Consider the following 18,365-nt stretch of genomic DNA (forward strand, 5'->3'; position numbering starts at 1 on the left):
CAGCAGGCCCGAAGGGATCTGGATTTCTTTATTAACAGACATGAGCACGACCCGTTACAGAAGTTTGTGCTTTCCAAAAAACAGTTACTGAACGTGAAAAAGGAACCCAAGCAAAGAGGGAGGAGTTGGGGAGGGGCCACCCAAGCCCCGGGCCCCACCAATAGCCCTGACCTGATCCTCGCCTAGGGCCTCCAGCTTGGGACCTGCCCAGCAGGAGGGGGGCAGGAAAGGGCCTGGAAGCTGAGGGGCCCCAGTTGGGCCTACTTCCTTTGGGACAGGCGGGGAGGGGTCAAGAGAAGGGCGGGGAGGGGGTCCCAGGGAGCCAGAGCCCACGAGCCATTTATTGCCATGTTTTAAAATTCGTGCAAAATATCTGAAGCCCTGGACAGAGAATACAAAGTGATATTTTTCCAAGAAACATAAAACTAGGAAAAGAGGTGGGGCATTTTCCCACCAGAGCTCCCCCGACGCCAGGCCCCAAGTAGGGTGAGGCCTCCACCCCGGCCAGCTTGAATGAGCAGGGAGGACTAAGAGCTACAATCTGGACCGGGCGGGGACGGGGTAGAATTTGCAACAGCGTCTCAACTACCAACGGGAGGAAAACCAGTCAACTGTACAAGTCTCCTATCAACTTTAAAAAAAAGAGAAAAGCTGTAAAAGTCGGGCCCTGTGGGTAGGGAAGCGGCCAAGTCCTGGGCCAGGGCCGGAATCCGGAGTGGGTGCCAGGCGGAGCTGCTGCGAGTGCAGGCGCGGCGGGCCGTCTGGCCAGAGGCCGGCACAGGTGGGCGGCCTTGGCAAGGGCAGCCTGAGGGCGGGCGCCACCGCTAATCACCGCCCTCGAAGCCCTCCTCCTCTTCTGGTACTGGGTCTGCATCCCAGCAGGTGATGTCGATTTCTGTGACGTTGGGAAGGGAGTGGAGTTAAGGAGATTGCCCAGCAGATCCACGGCTGTCCCCCAACCCCTGGGAGCTGTGGCTGTGTGTATATGCAAACACACTTGAACCCAGCACCGCCAACTGATTGTGTGCGTGCGCGCACGCGCATGTTCACACTTGAACCCAGCACCCCTACCGGAATCCCCCCATCGCCCATCCCAGTACTACCTGGAGGTTTGTTGTAGAACACAGGAGGCGGGGCCTTTGCGCACGGCTCTTCCGATTGGGCGAACTCCTCCTCCTGTGATTGGCTGAAGTAGCCCTCACTGGCCTGCAGGAGGAAAGCTCCAGGTCACTGGGCCCCACCCAGGATGACTAGGGCGGACCTACCAGGCCTGAGCTCGTTTCCCCAGCAACCAGTGATTCCATCAGTGGTTTCCAGGGAAACATATATACCTGCCTTGGGCAAAAAAAAGCAGAGCTGGCCCAAGGAGGAAGAACGGAATGACCCTCCAATAACGTGGGTCACAGAGAAAGGGGGTACCCTCCTGCTAGAACCCTGACCACCACCCCTCCCACCAGGCTGTCCCTGCCCCACCTGGGTCCCCTCCTTCTGGGTGGTCTCGCCATTGGTCAGCAGGTGGGGCTCTGGCTCTGGCTCCTGATCCAGCTCCTCTAGAGCCGAGGGCAGAGTTGGGACCTGGGGGGCAGCTAGGGGCTCCCCTTCTAGTTCCTCCTCTGGGTCACAGAAGGTAGCTGGCGGCTCAGGCAGCTCATCAAAATTGAGAAGGTTGGCACAGCCTTTGCCTGCCAGTGGCAGTGGCTCCTCAGCCACCTCGTCTAGCAGGGGTACCTCTGCCAGAGTGACCTCGGCACCCGAGGGAGGTGTGGGGACCCGAGGCTCAGCCTGGGCTGTGGAGGCCTCTTCCCCGTTGCCAGGCCATAGGTCAATGAGGCTGGCAGCGGCGGGGGTTACGGGGGTGGCAACAGCGGTGTGAGCAGTGGCAGTGTCGGTCTCTACGGCCTCCGCGGCCGGGGTGTCAGCTGCGGTCGCACTGGCCGCGGCAGGCTCCAGCGGGGCAGCCAGGACGGCCTGCTCTGGAGCTGCCGTGAACATCAAGTCCTCCGTGGGGCTGCCTTGCCCCCGGGGAGGCTCCGGGGCCTGTGGGGGCTCCTCCCCGGGGCCGGCCCAGGCCTCAGGGGCTGCAGCTCTGGCCTCTTTGCTGGTCTCTTCGCTATCCAGGCCGGGCCCGGGCTCCTGGGTCTCTGTCATAGCACACATGGAGGACAGACAGGTGGTCAGCTCCCCCAGGAAAGGACGCAGGCCTGGGGACAGCCACCCTACTCTGCTCTGCCCACCCGCTGGGGAGTCAGCGGCTTCCAGGGGAGGAGGCTTCCATGAAGGGCTCCATACGGAGCACCTTCCAGCACACCCCCTGGGCCCTGCTGCCCCTCTATCTCCTAGGCTCTTTCAGCTGCTCGGCAGCCCCGGGAGAAGGCCGGATCCCCGTGCCAGGGAGACACGCCGAGGTTGAGAGACGGCAGGCCTGACCACAACACCAGGGCTCCCCCCGGCCATAGGCACCCTCAGCGCAGTACAACGTGGGTGATGGCTGACTCAGATCCCCGAGGAGGTGCTACCATGGCCACGTGGGGGTCCCAGCCCAAGGACTGGTGGGAGCCCTGGGGCAGCTAGGGTGTAGCCCCTCACTCACCTTGCGGGGGTGGCGGGGGCAGTGGTGGAGGCTGTGAGGACATGACCTCATCCAGAGCCCGCTCAATCTGTTCGGTGACAGGGGTAGAAGCCGTGCTGGAGTCAGATGGGCTCCGGGTGGGGATGGGGGTGGGTGCCATCCTCCGGTGGCTGTCCAGGTGGCTGCCTGTGGAACAAACCCCCAGGCTGGTCAGGGAGGGCCCGGGAGCCAGGTGGGGGCCAGGACTGTCCACCTTGGGGTCTGGCCAGCACCTCCTGTGTGGAGTCTGGGTGGAGGCTGGGAGCCCCCCCAGGCCCCTCAGGGGCCAGACCACAGCTCCAGATCCTATAAGCCAGGCCCCTTGGGGTCAGAGCCCCTTCGGGGCCAGGGGAAAGAGGCAGGTAGTACCTGCTCTGGGGACAAACACCAGAGATCAGCGGTCAGGCTGGGGGAGTGAGGGTGGGGGCACTGCTGGGAAGCGGGGCCCTCCTTACCCCTCCCACTGAAGCCTGGGGCTGCTACCTACATGGGAGGGAGGAAGAGAGGTTTGGGGTGCGGTGACAGGTGATATAGGGAAAGGGAGTCCGTGGAGGGGAGGAGGAGGAAGAGGAGGAGGAGGAAGGCCCACTGTCCGATGCCTTTATGAAAGGGCAGTACGGACGACCTGCCAAGAGAGACAGACAGAGAGAGACAGAGGACAAGAGAGGGTCAGTCTCCCCCACCCCTGCCTGAGGCCTCACCCGCCCCCAGGGCCGGCCCTAGCCGTCCAAACTGCTTTCAGCTAGGGCGCACAATCAGCCACGCTAGGCCATAGCCTCAAGCCATCAGATGACTCCCACCAGCACCAGGCACGCACAGCAATGAGCCTGCCACACCAAACCAGCCCCTAAGCATCACGGGACAGCGGGCCCCAGCCCTGGAACCCCAGCACAGGGCCAAGCACACAGCAGGGGCAAACACGCAGAGCAGCGGACAGAGTGGAAAGGTGCTTTGTGGAGGGAGGTGGGAGCCGCACCGCGAGAACCCCAGCAGCGAGCACTGGGTGCAGGGTCCCAGGCTGCTCAAACTCAGGTCCAGGGTCAGAGCCCACCCCACATGCACCCGCAGCCCTGCAAGCAAGACCTAGTTCAACCCCGGCGGGGCTGCTCCCTGCAGCCAGGGGGGTGCCTCAGCCCATGCCAGAGCTGCCCGGATGACCTCTGGCACTACCCGCTGCTCAGCCAAGGCCAACACCGACCCCGGCTTGAGCCCCTCTCAGTCCTGCCACCTCGGAGCCGGGGAGTGAAAGCAGACTCGATGAGTGGCCTTGCCTTCTCCAAGGGGTCCTTGGGCAAGGCTTCCCTTCCAAGAAAGAGCCGCAGGGAGGCTCAGGCCCCAGACCTGAGGAGTGGGGGTCAGGTGGGGGTGGGACCTGGGACTACCTGGCCGGTGGTTGAAGGGCGAGGGTGCATCGCAGCTGCCCGCAGAGGCTGATGCAACTCGTTCCTGCTGCTTGAAGAATTCCCGCGGGTTGTCAGGCCGCTGGGCAATAATGGCCGCTGCCTCCTAGGGGCACAGAGAAGGGGTCAGGGCGGGCCCAGCGGAGGCGAGCCCTGCCCACCTCATGTGCCCTCTTCCCAGCTCTCACCTCTACCTCCGATTCGGACTTCTTCATCTGGGTCTCTTCCTCCTCGTCCCGTTGGTCACCCTGGAAACCCAAGGGACAGTGTCCTGGGCACCCCACTCTCCCTGAGCTCTTGGCCTTCTAACAGGCCCCATGTTTTCTCCACAACCTGGCAGGAAGGGGCTTGGAGGTGGCACCTCTGCTCCCTTCACCACCCAGTCACATAGCTCCCTCTCCACCTGCACTGTCACTCCACAGCTCTGCGTCTTCCAGAATGAAAGTGCAAGTCCTCCTCTGACCAAGCTCTCTCTCTGGACCCTGGAAATGACCTGCTCGCTGCAGTCCCCACCATTCCCTATTGCACTGCACCAGCTAACTGCACTGCAGTTTTGAGGCTGCAACCCCAGGAATAAAGGTAGATGGGGCCCCTTGTTTGTCCCACGTTCCCTTTCCTCTTGTCTGATCTGGCCTGTCACCGCTCTAACACCCGCCTCCTGCCCTGACTCACCCACACACCCTGTAAGATGTAGCCAGAAAGTCTCACTCAGCCCGACGTGGTCACAGTTCCTGGAACAGGAACACCGTCTCCCCCCTCCACGCCTTCGCACAGGAGCTCAATCTCTCCTGCCCCAAATGCCCAACTCCCACCCCAGGTCCAACTCTTCCCACTTCCAGCCTCAGCTTGGGCACTGCCTCCTGGGGAAGAGCTCCCTCGCCCATTCAGGTCATTTCTGGGTCTCCACGAGGCGGTCCAGGCACACACCCCAGGTTACACTGTATCCTAACTGCCTTTTTCCGGGATCCTTGCCCCATCCTCTGTGGGTGACACAGACCGGGAAGTCGGATCTGCGTATGAGCGGCCAGCACAAGGGTCAGCTGGTGCACGTTTGCTCACCTGCACTCACTACAGCATGGCTTCTGAACCATGCTGCACCTGCTGCTAGTGCGGCGGATGGGGCGGGAGGGGCTGTGCCGAGGGTACGGCGGGAAAGTTACAGGGCTTCTTTGTTTTGCACACATAACCTAAGACTTCAACTTTTCCCTCAGGATACATTAAGAGAATGGCCCTTCCAAGTACCCCCCTCGAGACGGTTGTCACTCCAACCACAGCTCTGCGTCTTCCAGAATGAAATCTCAAGTCCTCCTCTGACCGAGCTCTCTTTCCAATCAAATTTGCCTTGCTCCTCAGCCCACTGGGTTCTAGTCAGGCTCGCCTTCCCATAAATTATATCCCACCAGCCTTTGCTGGTATTCCTGCACTGCCTAGGCTGACCTCACGAGATTCCTCTGCCTCGTTCAAATGAAAGGACTAGAGGCAAGCTCACCACAAAAGCCTGAACTACCAACAAAGTACAAAACATTGAAACAAACTGGGCTACGGGTAGGAAAGTGAGATCAATACGCTAATCACAGGGTCAAAGACACCGCTGGGTCTGACCATTTTCAGATACATGGGGGCTCCCTGGCAGCCCACGCAAAAAGGGAACTCAGACAAGGAATGCAATTCTTCACAAAGAGAAAGCAGAACGACAGCTTAAGCAACGGGAAAGCATTTTATGGTTCTAAATTCCAAAGTTCTCACATGGGACCTTCTTCAGAGGGCCTGAAGTTGTAGGGTCACCACGCTGACCTGCTAGAACATCCACTGTCACTGTCACACGAGCCACACCTGAAGGGCCGGATGAGACTATAATACAATGGTGTGAGACCTTAAGACTTTGCCTGAGGCGCTGACAACTGGTGAAGATGAGTGATCACTTCAGGGGACTCACCATACTATTCTTTCAACTTTGGGGTGCCTGTGTGTGAAATTTTCTGTCAAAATACGCTTTTCCAGAGTGACCTTGCTCTGAATGGATAAACAACATGTGGCGTATTCATACAATGGAATATTATTAGCCTTAAAAAGGAAGACATTCTGACACGTGGATAAACCTTGAAGACACTGTGCTAAGTGAAATAACCTAGTCACAAAAAAAAAAAATTACGATTCCATTCAAATGAGGTACTTAAGAGTAGTCAAATTCACAGACAGCAGAAAGGCAATTGCCAGGGGTCTGGGGGAGGAGAGAATGGGGAGTGAGTGTTTAATGCGGACAGAGTTTCAGTATGGGAAGATGAAAAAAAAATTCTGGAGGTAAACAGTGGGAACAGCTGTATGATGTGAATTTGTTGGGAATCTTAATGCCACTAAAATGTAATCTTAAAAATGGTGAAGACAGCCCATTCTACGGACATTTTGGCACAATTCAAAATAAACTTGCTTCATCAATTACTTTTGTGAAAAGTCTTGCCCACCTTGTCTGCCACTGTTTCTAACCCGCGGCAAAGGTGCGCCGAATGAATGGCTGCAGCTGGAGCTCACTACCCGCATGGCGTCTGACCCCCAGGGCTGGCGTGACTTCATGCCAGGGGCTGCAGGGCTGTCTGGTCTTCGCCCTCCCAGCCTCCTGTCTGGGTCCTCATGGCACAACTGGTCAGCACAGTCCCGTCCAGAGAACTGCCCACCTCCCATCCAGAACTACACCACGCTCCAGCCTGAATGACCTTCGCTATTTCAGAAATACAAAATTCCATTCAAAGCATGGAGACTCAACTCCAATACGATTTTGTGGGCCACCCCAAGGTTTGGAGGTCAGACAGCACCCTTGGGACGACACACACATGTGCACAGGTGCTCCGAACGCTGGCCCAAACTCATTCATGTGGCTCTGCGGCACAACTGTGGTGGGGGCCAGGCCCTCAGCCCCCAAAGCGCAGGAAGCCTGTCTAATCCACCCCAGCCTCTCAGGCTCCACTGGGCGGGGGGGAGGGGGGGTGCGCCTGGTCAGTGAGGGTCTGGGTCAAGGTAGATTTTCTCTTTCAGTCTACAGAATAAGGTTCTTCAAAGAGGTCTCTTTCCCCAGCCAGGGAACAGAGACCCACGTGGTTGGGTGACAGGCCTGACACTCTATGACACTCCGTGCCCATGCAGAGGTACTCCGAACACCCAGAACTGTCCCCAAGCCACTGATAACCATCCCCCCGCTCCAGGCCCCCCTCCCAAGGCCCAGGAACACAGGGACCGTTCTCACATCCCCTCACCAGGAGACCGGGAGCCCTGGCTAAAAACTCACAAAGACAGACTGCTCCTTCAACCGCCGCTTGGCCTCCTCGGCTTCTAAAGTCTGCTGTTTCCTCCTGGAACGAGAAGGTGGCATGCACACCTTAGGGTGGGTCCACACGAGGCCGGAGCAGGTGGCCTAGGGCGGGGCAGGGCCAACCTGTGCTCCTCGATCTGCTGTTCCCGCTCTCTGTAGCGCCGTTCCCGCTCCTCCTGCTCCTGGCGCTCCTGCTCCATCCGCTCTTGCTCAAACCTCAGTCTCTCATCCAGGGCCTTCTTCCGCTCCTCCTCCTTCCTCAGCTCTTCCTCCTTCTGCAACCCCCCACACCAAGGCAGTGCAGGCCCTGAGCTGGGGCCCGCCCCTGCCCCTGCCCCTCCAGCCCATCCCCAACCCAGGACCAGGGAGGTTCTGGTTCTGGGAATTATGCCTTATGGGCTTAAGGCCAAAAGGGCTCCCTCTTTCAGCCGGGGTACCACACAAGACAGGACTCACTGTTTAAGGGACGGACTTGGGGACAGAGCCCAGAGCTATGCCTTGGGGCGGGGGGGTCAGGGAGGGGCAGCTCAGCCTGAACGCTGGGGCGGGGTCCACACCTTGGCCTGCTCCCAGAACTGCTCGCGGTTAAGCCGCTTCATTTCCACAGCTGCATCCGTTTTCTGATAGGTGGTGCCCTGCAGAGTCAAACAGCTTGGCATGAGCGGGCGCGAGGAGCAGGCCCAGTGCTCTGGGAGCTCCCGTTCACAGACGGTGAGGACTGACTGGCAGGAAGGGGGTGGCCGAAGCCCTGGCAGGCCAGCCCGCCCCGGGCACACACTGACCACCGGCTCGGCGCCCTCATCCTCCCGCAGCCGCAGTCGGTGCAGCACGGGGCTGGAGAGCCGCGCCAGCCCGTTGGAGAGCCGCTGTCCGATGGCACCCGCATCGATGTCTTCCACGCTGCTGGCATTCACGATCACATCGACACCCTGCAGCAAGAAGGCGTGTTCAGGCGGCACGGCTCCATCCCGTGACCACCACCAGCCTGCAGACCCGGCCCCTGGGAGTCCGGCCCCACCCCCACGAGCCCTGGCCCCACTCGCACCTGGAAGAACTCAGCCACCTTAGCCACGTGGCTGGCACAAGCGCATTTTCGGGCATCAGGCACATCTTCACCAACCTGCAAAGCACCCAGCAAAGAGGGGGTCGGGAAAGGACAAGAGGGGGAGCAGCCTGAGGCCCCGGGCTCTCTTCCCAAAGGGCTAGTGGGGCTCTCTCTGGCGGTGTCGGCAGGAGAAGCGGGGAGCAGGGGGCCTGTTCTGGGCCCTTCCCCCCTCCCCCAGAGCACAGCTGCATACCCAGTTGATGAGCACGTATTTTGGCAGAGCAGCCTGGGAGTCCTTGACGCTGCAGAAGCCGTACATCACCTTCTGGTTCTCAAAGTGGCCGGAGAGCTCCTGCAAACCCCCATCTGGGGGCATCAGGAGGGTGTCAAGCAAGACTCCCCATCTCCTGAGCCCTTACCCTGCAAAGGGCCCGGAACCCGAAGGAAAGACTCCTCTCATGGGCTCTGCCAGGCGCACCCAGAGATCTGGAGGTCCCACAGCTCTGCGCTGGTGTGAATAGGGACAACAGGCAGGGGCAAGCTTTGTCTCTGAATTCCCCAGGGCCCGATTTAGGACTGCGGAAGTGTTTGTTCTTCACACATCCCATGTCTCACTCTTCGCACATCATCACCTCTCACACAGTGCTATGCCCAGTGAGGTAAAATAAAACCCCTGGGCTCCGGAGAAAGTGGATGTGATCTGGGCCATCCCTGCCAGCCCCCTTCTCCCTAGCTGTGTGACTTTGGGCAAGTCACTCTCCGTCTCTGAAGCTCAGTCTTCCCATAATCAAAGAACAAGCAAGGCTCCCTCCCTCCCCACCCTGGGGATCTTCGGGATGGCTGGAGGAAGGACACAGGCAGACAAGTGTGGGTTGGCTGGCTGCAGGCAGGGAGATGGCCCAGAGCCAGGAGGGTGGGGAAGAAAACAACCGGAGGAGGGGGCGGAGAGAAAGGCAAAGGAATGGCTGGAATTCTTACCTCCTGATGCTGCAAGCTTGAGGTCATCTGAGCCATCCTCATATGTATACAGAGCCCTGGGGAGAGGGAGGGGTGGCTCAGAGTACTGACAGGGCCCAGGCCGCCAATTCTGGGTGGGGATGGCCCTGGGGAGGAGGAGGGACCCAGAGCAGGCAGGACAGGAGTAGGGGTTCTGGTCCAGCACTGCCATGTCATCATGACAGCAGGGCTAGGCACCAATTCTGGCTGGAGCCCAGTGGGGGGCAGCCTGGGACTTGGTAGAGGGAGGCTCGAGTCAGGTGGGGAGTAGGCAAGGGGGCAAAAATTGCTGCCTGGTCGCTGGCTTTGAGGGAGCCCATGTGTCCCGTTCTCAGAACTCAGGCCCTGGCAGCCTACAACCCAGTGAGCGGGTGTGAGATGGAGACTCCAAGGCGACGGTTCCTTGGTTACCGTTCCCTGGCTACCACGATCCTCAGCCCCCATTGGCCGGCGCTGGGAACCTACCTGGCGTGTTCTTCAAGTATCCACCGCCCCTCCCCTTCATTGCAAGGGAGGGGGAGGAGAACCTGGTGCTCTCTTTGCTGGGCATCCCTCGGTAACCATGGCAACCTGGCAATTGGCACATGCTGGGGCCCACCCCAGCCACATTCTCCTGAACACAAAGGACCCTGGGGACATGCCCTTGGCCTCAATCTCCACCTCTCAGAAATGGGGATGAGGTCGCCCAGGTTACTCTTGCCCAGACTCAGACCCCTGGTGGGCATGTTCTCCTGAGCTTCCAGCTCCTAGGCCTCTGCCAGAGCTGAGAAGGCCCTGGCCTCCTGGGAATGCTGGCCTTTCCTTCTGCCTTAGCTTCACCAGAAAGCTGACCCTAGCAGCCTTCCTCCTTCCCCCTCCTCCCTGGCTTTTTCTGCCCTGGCGTTTTCTCCCTAGCCGCACCGGCACGGCATCCATGTCACGGAAGGGAAGGCAGAGACGTCTCCTCCTGAGAATCCAGTGGGGCAAGGGAGCAGGGCCTTGTCCTGGAGGCTCAGGAGGTCTCAAGCCCCTTCCCCATGCTTTCCTTTCCCTACTTGCAGGGGAGGTGGAGGAGGGTGGGGGCTAGAAGAAGGGGAGGCAGGGTGATGGAGAAAAGAAAGGGAGGGAGAAACAGGGAGAGAGGAGGAAGAAAGAGAAAAGAAAGGAAGGAAGTGAAGGGATGAAGAGAAAAATGAAAAAGGGGGGGAGAGGGAGGGAAGGGGGAGGAAGGGAGAGCGGGAAGAGGAAGGAGGGGGGTGGAGGAGGAGGAGGGAAGGAGGGAGGAAGGGAGGAGGAGGGAGGAGAGAGGGAGGAGGAAAGGAAAAGGAAGGCCTGGCCCAGTCTCATGAGGTCAGCACAAGTCACTGCCAGGGCCAAATGGCCCCCTAGCCCCCACCCCCCCCTTCTCCGGGAGCCCTCCCTCCGGAAAGGGACACAGGTGGGTTGTGGGGCTGGGAAGCTCCCGGTCCAACTGTTGCCTGGGCCCCAACCCTGGCAGCTGCTTCTCAACACAGCTGTCCCACCACCTGTCTGGCTACCCTAACCCACCACTGGGAACAAAGGGCCCTCAGAGAAGCAGGGGTCTGCCCCTCTCCACTCCACAGACCAGAAACAGAGGCAGAACTCAAAGACCCTGGGTGCCAGACACTGCTCTAGCTAGCACCCCTCCGTGGGACACCTTGTCAGCCTCTCTGAGGGCCCAGGGACACCGGCCCTGCCAAGGACCCCTTCCATCCTCAACCCTTACCCACTCGCCTCTGGCCACCTTTCCTGCTAACAGCCACAGCCCTGGAAGAAACCAGGCCTAAGTTCAAAGCCTTCAGCGGGCCTTCAAACCCTGAGCTCTGCCCCCGCCTGCCTTTCCAACTAGACCTCCAGATCCGTACCAAACACCTGGGATGCTGGATGGCTCCCTGATCCCAAACACAATTCTAGATGTTTCCCACCCGGGGGCCTCTGCATATGTGGTTCCCTCCACGGGAGGGCCAGTCCTACTTCTCTACCTCCTGGCCCACCCCTGGCTGAAATCCCTCAGGGACCCAAAGCCAGCTCCCGAGGAAGCCCTGCCCTAAGCCGCACCTCCCCAGAGCACTTACCATACCCCAGCAGGGATGGCAAGAAGCCTCCGAGCCCACCCCACATCTCATTCGACTGGGCTTCTCAAACACATCAGAGGCAGCCCAGGCCTGAATGGGTGGGAGCTGGTGAAGCCACAAGGTGTCAGGATGGGGGGCCCAGGAATCTACATGTCTCTCCAGCTTCAACCCCTGGAGACAGACAATGCCTCTCACGGCAAGCTGTGTGAGGCGGAGACATCCGATTCAGTCAAACCAACACCTCTCACTCCCTGGGTCCGGGGGCCAGCACAGGGCAGCCCCGATAGGGGCTGACACGGACTCTGAGAAGCCACCCAGGCCAGAGACACTGGACTCGGGTGAGGTGGGGCTGGAATGCAGCCAGTCCAGGGAGATCCTGCATTCAGCTGAGGTGGGGGACCAAAGGCACGTGGACCCCTCAGGACAATCCCACTCTCAGGATGTCGGAGCTGGAAGGGCCTTGGGGGTCCCGGATATGGCGGAGTCCCATCCCCTTTCTCTTTTCAAGAGGACCAGAGAGGAGCAGACACTTGTGTGTGGTCCACACAGTGAGCACACAGCCGGGGCAGTGGTCCATTTCAGAGGCTCCGCCGCTTAGGAGTGAGCTCCCCCCTAGGAGGCAAGGTAAGGGAGGGCAGTGCCAAGCCCCTTGACCAAGACAGCAACTAGACCCAAGATGCCCTCCTCTGGCCTCTGAGTGCAGAGTCTGGCCCTGAGTCTGGAGACTCCACTGTACCCCTGGCTCTGTGCTGGGCGCTGGGGGCACTCATGCCCCACTCTGCAGGATGTGACCCTCACACCCTTTTCACAACATGCTATCTAGGCCCTCGGGAGTGAGCAAATGTGTGTGTGTGCGAGGGTCCGTGTGTACGTATGTGTGTATCCCCCACACACAACCCAGATGGGGGGTGACGCATGCCAATGATGAATAACTTGCTTTGGCCACATGGATGCTGCTGGGAGGTGGGAGCCCAGGCCTCTGCTAAGCAGAATGTGGCCCAGCCGTGGTTGTGTGGCCCTGCACTGGGCTGCCAGAGCCCTGCTGTTAGGAGGTTAGAGGGAAATGGGGTGATGGTAGACAAGAAACACCAGACCAGAGGGTGAGAGGGGGGTTTTAAGGTGGGCTGTGCCTCTCTGCAGGCAAGGCCCCCTATCCCAAGCCTAGCTCCTCCACTGGGCCAAGCCGGCCCCTTGTCCTGAACTCCTCCCATGATCTCAGCCCCCTTGGGGCAGGGCTGGGACAAAGGGTGGGCCGCCTGCCGGCTTAGCCTGTGCTGGCCTCTCCTGTGGCTGACCCGGAGGACATGAGAGCTCGTCTCCCGCGTCCATCCCTCCAGGCCTGGCTGCCCGCCAGTGCTGCAGTACCATGGCGTGGATGCCTGGCCATCTCGCCCGGCCTCCAGCCCCCAGGGCAGTGTCCCTACCCCACTGCCCTCCTAGGATGAGGGGGAAGCCAGCCCAAGTGAGGTCCCTCAGACCTATCCTCTCTCTGTGCCTCAGTTTCCTGCCTTCCAAGAGAAGATCAGGCCTAGAGAACCGAAAGGGCACCTGTCCCGGGAGAGAGTATTTTGGAGGAAGAGGATTCCTGAATGGGGTAGTGTGGGACCCCTTTGCTTTCCTGCCCCCCAGCGGACTCCAGCCCAAGAGCAGGTGGTCCATTCCCTCCCACAGCTCAGGGGAAGACAACAGCAGGGGAAGGGGGAGACGGTAGTTCAGCTTTTCCCCCACCAAGGAGCTGAGAGCCTCTGGCCACAGGGCCATGAAGCTTAGGGGCTCATTGGATCTACTCACTCTCTCATTCCTCTTTCGGGGCTCCCTCCACACTTGTGCGCCTGAGAGCTTCCCCTCAGGGACCCCAGCTGGTCACCTCGCCAGGCAGTTCAGTCCCCATGGCATCTCCCAGCCCTGCGGTCTAGTCCCCGCAACCCCCTTCGGGATCGGGGAGAGGAGGACTCATCTCTGCCTCCTCCGCGACCCCTGAGGGGAAGAGGAGTCGCTTGGTGGTTGCTATGTGGCAGTGAACGTCTCTCCATCACACTCCAACTCCGAGAGGCCCCCGGTGGGCGGGGCGCCCCGGCCCCCAGCCCGCTCCGCTCCTCCCCCGCCCTAGCTTTCCTTTGTGCTGTGGCCGGGCCGGGCTGGGCCAGGCAGGCTGCGCTGGCTCCGCTGGCTCGGTCCCCGCCTCGTCCCCGCCCGCTCCTCGCCCGCTCGAAGGGGGCGAAGGTGCCCTTGGCCGCCCCGTGCACACCTGTCCCCCGGGCCCAGGGTGGGAGGGCAGAGGGCGGGGGATGGGCTCCCGCAGGGCCATGCGGCTCCGGGCCACACATCTGGACCCTGCGTGTCCCCGGCCGGCGTCCGGCCACCGCTCCCACCGCGCGACTTGGACCGCCTGTGGGCGCTCGGGGCCCGGCAGTGCCCCGCCTGGCCCGGCCCGGCCCCTCCCCCGGCGCGCACAAAGGCAGCCCCTCCCTGGCCCTCCCGGGCCGCTGCACCATTTCGGGATCTCCCCCTCCCTTCCCGGCTGCAGGGCGGCGGAGCCGGGTGGAAACAAAGGCGCGGCGGCGGCGGCGGCGCGGGGACAAAGGGGCCGGGGGGCGGGGGGCTCACCAGTCGGCCGCGCTCTCCTCCCGAATCACCTCCTCGTACGCCGCCAGCAGCTCCAGGCGGTGGCCGCTGAAGCTGACGCCGGCCATGCTGCTGGCCGGACCGAGGCCGAACGGACAGACGCACAGACGGACGGACGTCCAGAGGAGGAGGGAAGGAAAGAAGGAGTCGCCGCCGCCGCCGCCTCGAAGCCTCTGCAGCGTTGCGAGCGGAGCGAGCCAGCGGCCGGGGGAGGGGAGCCGGCCGGCGGGGGGCGGGGGGCGCAGGCTCCGCCCGGCTCGCTCCCTCCGCGCGCTCGGTCCTAGCGCCGCCCCGGCCCGGCCCAGGGGGGAGGGCCGCCCCCCCTTCCCGGCCTGCCCCGGGGCGCCCCCACGCCCCTCACCCACAGCCCGTGCGCGCCGCGCCCCGGCGCGGTTCTGCCCTTCCGCTCCCCAGGCGCGGCTCACCCACGTCCCAAACCCTCGCCTACCGTGTTCCCAGTGTAGGCGCTCACCCTCTTCCCCAGCCCCATACCCCGCGGCGACCCCACCTCACCGCGATCCCTGTCTGCAGCCACTACCCAGGCCCGGCTTCACCCCTGTCCTTTCCAGCTCCTGGTTCCAGTCCCAAATTCACTTCATTCCAACCGGGCCCAGCCCCACTCCGTGCTTAATTTCTCCCCGCCCCAGCCTCAGCCCCCATCCCTGGTCCATTTCCGTCCCAACCCCCAACCCCAACCCAACTGGACCAGCCACCCTGGCCCATCCGCAGCCCATATCCACCTCTGAAAGTTCCACTCCTAGTCCATCCCCATCACTATCTATTGCCATCTGTGTCTCCACCCCACATCCAACCCATTTCTTTCCCAGCCTACTCCCAACCCCATGATCAGTGCGCACCTCCACACATTCACAATCCGCCTTCGCTAGCAGCACCCTCCTCAGTCCAGCCTACCCTATTCCCGTGGGGTTCCCAGTTCCCAGTCACACCCCTCCATCCCTGCCTCCTTGACCATGCCCAGCCCCAATCCAGTTCAGTACCCCAACATTCCCAACTTCTTCTCGGTCCCTGCCCCATCCTGCTTCTGGGCACCCCCTCCCTTACTAGCTGCCCCCAGGGCTGTCTCAGATGGGGCCAGCCTAGGAATTCTTTTGCCTTCTCTCCCAAGGCTCAGGCCTCTCAGAGGAATCCCCAGTACAGTTCCAGAAGCAGCATCTAACCCCAGACTCCCAGGGCAGGGTTCCTCCAAGGACACTACTGGGCCAGCCTTCTGCACCTTTATTTCCCAAAAGCTCTGGGCACAGAAGTCCCCTACAAGGGAGTGAGCACCACTGCCAGGGCCTCCTGGAACATCTCCACCTTGCTGAGGTGGGACCCTGAAACCCTCCCCAGCTCTAAGAAGCCTTTCCACCTCCTACAAAGCCTCCCACCCCCAACTTTTGGGGGGAGGTGACAGAACCAAGCAAGCTTTACTTGGTCCAGTCTGGGAGATGGAGGAGGAGGTGATCCCCAGCTGGGCCTCTGAGTTCTGAGTTGGGTAATCAATTACACCAAGAGGAGAAGGAGATCAGTGTGCGTTGATCAGCAGTGAGTCCCAGTGCTTTAGAGTAGGAATAACCTCTTCAAACCCCCTGAATTTCACAGACACCTGCCTGGGGAACTGCACCTACCATGCCCATGGATCCCTGGCCCTAGCAGTTTCTCCACAGCCCCCACTTGGAGCAAGGCCCAGGCAGAATCAGTGGGATTAGGGCTGAGGGGTGCCTGGGAGGGGTAGGTAGAGGGATCTCAGGCCTCATTCCCCTCCTGCTCCCCTTGACGTATCCCAGCTCAGAACTCCCCACCACCTCCTCCTCCCCAGCCTCCTGCTCACTCAATTTCACATCCAAAAAACAGAAGTCCAATAAGCATACTCTCCCTTCCTCAAATTTCTGCTTCCCCTCAGCCACCTACAAACTCTCTCCAGCCACCCCACTCTCACCTCTTTGCCATCTATAATTTTAAATAAACTTTTAATTTTAGAACAGTTTTAAATTTACAGAGAAATTACAAAGATAGTACAGAGTCCTCATATGTCCCATGCCCCGTTTTCTTTATTTTCAGGGAGAGAAAAGAGGGTTCCCTGCTTACATGCCCTGGAGCCTACTCCTTCTGGTCTTCTTACCTTTCACCCCTCCATATCACCTGCATCCTATAATTTGTAGATCTGCAGTCTGTCCCTCCTGCTCCTGTTGTTCCTGGCACTGCTCCAGCCAGGGGCACTAAGGACCCTTAAGTTGCCAAATTTAGTGGCCCCATCATAGTCTTCAGTTTCCTTTACCAGTGGGAGGAAGGTGACCACTGATCTCCCTCTCCTCTGTGAATCTGCCTTTCTTCAGCCACCTGCTACCCCCGAAACAAACCCATGTGCCCAGCCTTGATGGGTGGGTCTCAGTGCCTCCTTGGAGGTCCCCGCCCCCCCAGGCTTTCATGTCTCCCACTCCCAGCACTGATCACCCTTCATGTCACTAACATATTGGGTGTCTCCCATCCCTAGAGTGCAAGTTCCCCTCCACACTGGGAAGCTGGTCCTGTGGCTCCTGGAGTAGAAAAGACAAGAAAGAGGGAGGATTCAGATCCAGAAGCTGGTCACTGGCTGTGTGACCTTGGCTAAAAGGCTTCCCGTCTCTGAGTTTCCTCTTTGATGACTTATAAAGATAAAATGTGACTGGATGGAGGCTTAAAAGGTGAGAAACCCCTCCCCTCCTCCTCGAAGCCTGGCTTTCCCACCTTCCACACCCATCTTCCCATCTTCCCATCTTCCCATCTTCCCGTTCTGTGCTTCCCCACAACTCTCAGGGAAGGTTTCAAGGCTGACATGTTGGCCTCAGCACGCGGTCAGCACCAGCTGGTAGAGCCTCTCTGCCCTCACCCTGCCTCTGCCAAGTTCCAACCAAGCACCCCTTCAAGAGTACCCATTATCACTCCAGTGCTCCCCGCATTTCCCAGGCATCGGCCCCTGGCGTGGGGCCAGCCACTTGACCACACTAGCTCTGCTCCTGCTAAGTCCATTGCTGTCACCGCACAGACTTTGCCAACCGTATAACCTTAGACTCATTGCTGGACCTTTCTCGTCTCACTCATCTTCCACTATAAAATGGGGATGATCATGATGGTGCCTACCTCATAGTGTCTGAGGATTTAAAAAAAGTAGAACGTGCTTAAAATGGCAACTGCACATAGTAGATGCTATTGATGCGTTGGCTGCTATTCCTGTTTTACAGATAGGAAAACTGAGGCTCAGAGAGGAGCAGTGACTTGCCCTGAGGCGTGTAGCTGGTGAGTGACAAAGTCTGGATGGGAACCCAGGTCTGTCCCATGTCACTTCACACCACAGGCTCTCTCTGCTTCCCCTCCTAGCACCCTCATTTCCAGGGGGTGTGGCCTAGCCTAGAGTTTGGTCAGAAGTAGTTCTTGAGGCTACAGCTGTAGAGACGAGGGTGGGACTCACAGGGCTGGGGGGGGGGGGGGTGGTCCAGGACTCGGAGGGGAGGAAGTGTGCCCAGTGCTGTGGATGTCCATGGTTAGGTGTCCCTGTCGCTGTCTTCTGGCTGCTTTTCCACTGCAGGCTCCAGATGGGAGCATGTAGTCCAGGCCGGTGGGCAGATGCAGAGACTGCTTCAGGGAGGGACACGTCTCCCAAGTCAGTCCAATGGGTGTCAGCTCTAAGACTATTGCTGGAACCATTAAGAAAGGCTCCACTGGGGCTACTGAGCTGGCAAGATGTGGGCCTGGGGCTCGTTGAGGGGCATCTTTGCCAATAATGGGGAGACCCACCTGAGAATACAGCCAGCATGAAGAAATCAGAGCTGAGAGATGGAGAGTGAGGGAGAAAGCAAGCTCAGAGAGACTCCCACTGTCATTGACCTTTCCAGTTAAATGAGACAAATTCTCCCTGTTTTTGCTAAAACTAGTTTGAATGGCAGCTGAAAGAGTCCTTCCTAATCTACCTAATCCCCAAGTAGTAGTCATTTTTGTCTGCGGCAAGGACGTGGGTGAAAGCTGAGCTGGCCTTATGGTGCCCCGCCCTGCCCCAGCCCTGAGAGGGAGGACCCTCCCTGGCCACTCTGTGGTGACCTCACCGCACAATCTCCCTGGGCTGGCCCCGCCCCCCCACCCCCCTCCGAGTTCTTCCCAGACTCCCAGCAAGCTTCTTGCTCCACTGTGGCCCCTGGAGCCCTGGTCCCCACCTCCTCTAGGCCCTGCTAGGGAGGGGCCCTTCCTCCACTCACAGGGTTGTTGGAATCCCAGCCTGGCGGCTGGTCCCTGCGTGTTGTGGGGCCCGGCCCTTCAGCCCACGGCCTCAGCTCCCCTT

The 18,365-nt window shown here is 60.0% G+C and overlaps 1 protein-coding gene across 4 annotated transcripts; it reads right to left on the reverse strand.

Moving 5' to 3' along the window:
* Nucleotides 1-14: 14 nt before the first annotated feature.
* Nucleotides 15-14,285, reverse strand: DBN1 (drebrin 1). 4 transcript variants are annotated; one of them, XM_035015191.1, is made up of 15 exons: nt 14,036-14,285; nt 9,336-9,391; nt 8,611-8,723; nt 8,358-8,432; nt 8,095-8,241; nt 7,870-7,947; nt 7,436-7,587; nt 7,289-7,352; nt 4,197-4,256; nt 3,991-4,114; nt 3,096-3,233; nt 2,591-2,755; nt 1,474-2,141; nt 1,104-1,206; nt 15-895 (listed from the first exon to the last, which is right to left on the reverse strand). In XM_035015191.1, exons 1-15 carry the CDS (start codon nt 14,119-14,121, stop codon nt 825-827), a joined length of 2,100 nt encoding a protein of 699 aa, XP_034871082.1. In that variant the 5' UTR covers nt 14,122-14,285; the 3' UTR covers nt 15-824. The 4 variants fall into 4 exon arrangements, with proteins under 4 accessions (XP_034871082.1, XP_034871072.1, XP_034871058.1 ...); XM_035015181.1 differs by lacking the exon at nt 3,096-3,233 and having other exon boundaries at nt 1,729-2,141; nt 14,036-14,283; XM_035015167.1 differs by lacking the exon at nt 3,096-3,233 and having other exon boundaries at nt 14,036-14,283.
* Nucleotides 14,286-18,365: the final 4,080 nt, after the last annotated feature.

Source organism: Mirounga leonina, unplaced genomic scaffold (genome assembly GCF_011800145.1).
Source record: "Mirounga leonina isolate KUSES-001 unplaced genomic scaffold, KU_Mleo_1.0 Mir_104, whole genome shotgun sequence".
Taxonomy (NCBI): Eukaryota; Metazoa; Chordata; class Mammalia; order Carnivora; family Phocidae; genus Mirounga; species Mirounga leonina.

Coding starts and splice junctions, on each gene's coding strand:
- DBN1 (XM_035015191.1), bottom strand. CDS start 14,121: ATGGCCGGCGTCAGCTTCAGCGGCCACCGCCTGGAGCTGCTGGCGGCG. Junction 8,724..9,335: donor CAAGCTTGCAGCATCAGGAG/GTAAGAATTCCA, acceptor TGATGCCCCCAG/ATGGGGGTTTGCAGGAGCTC. Junction 8,433..8,610: donor AATACGTGCTCATCAACTGG/GTATGCAGCTGT, acceptor GGTGCTTTGCAG/GTTGGTGAAGATGTGCCTGA.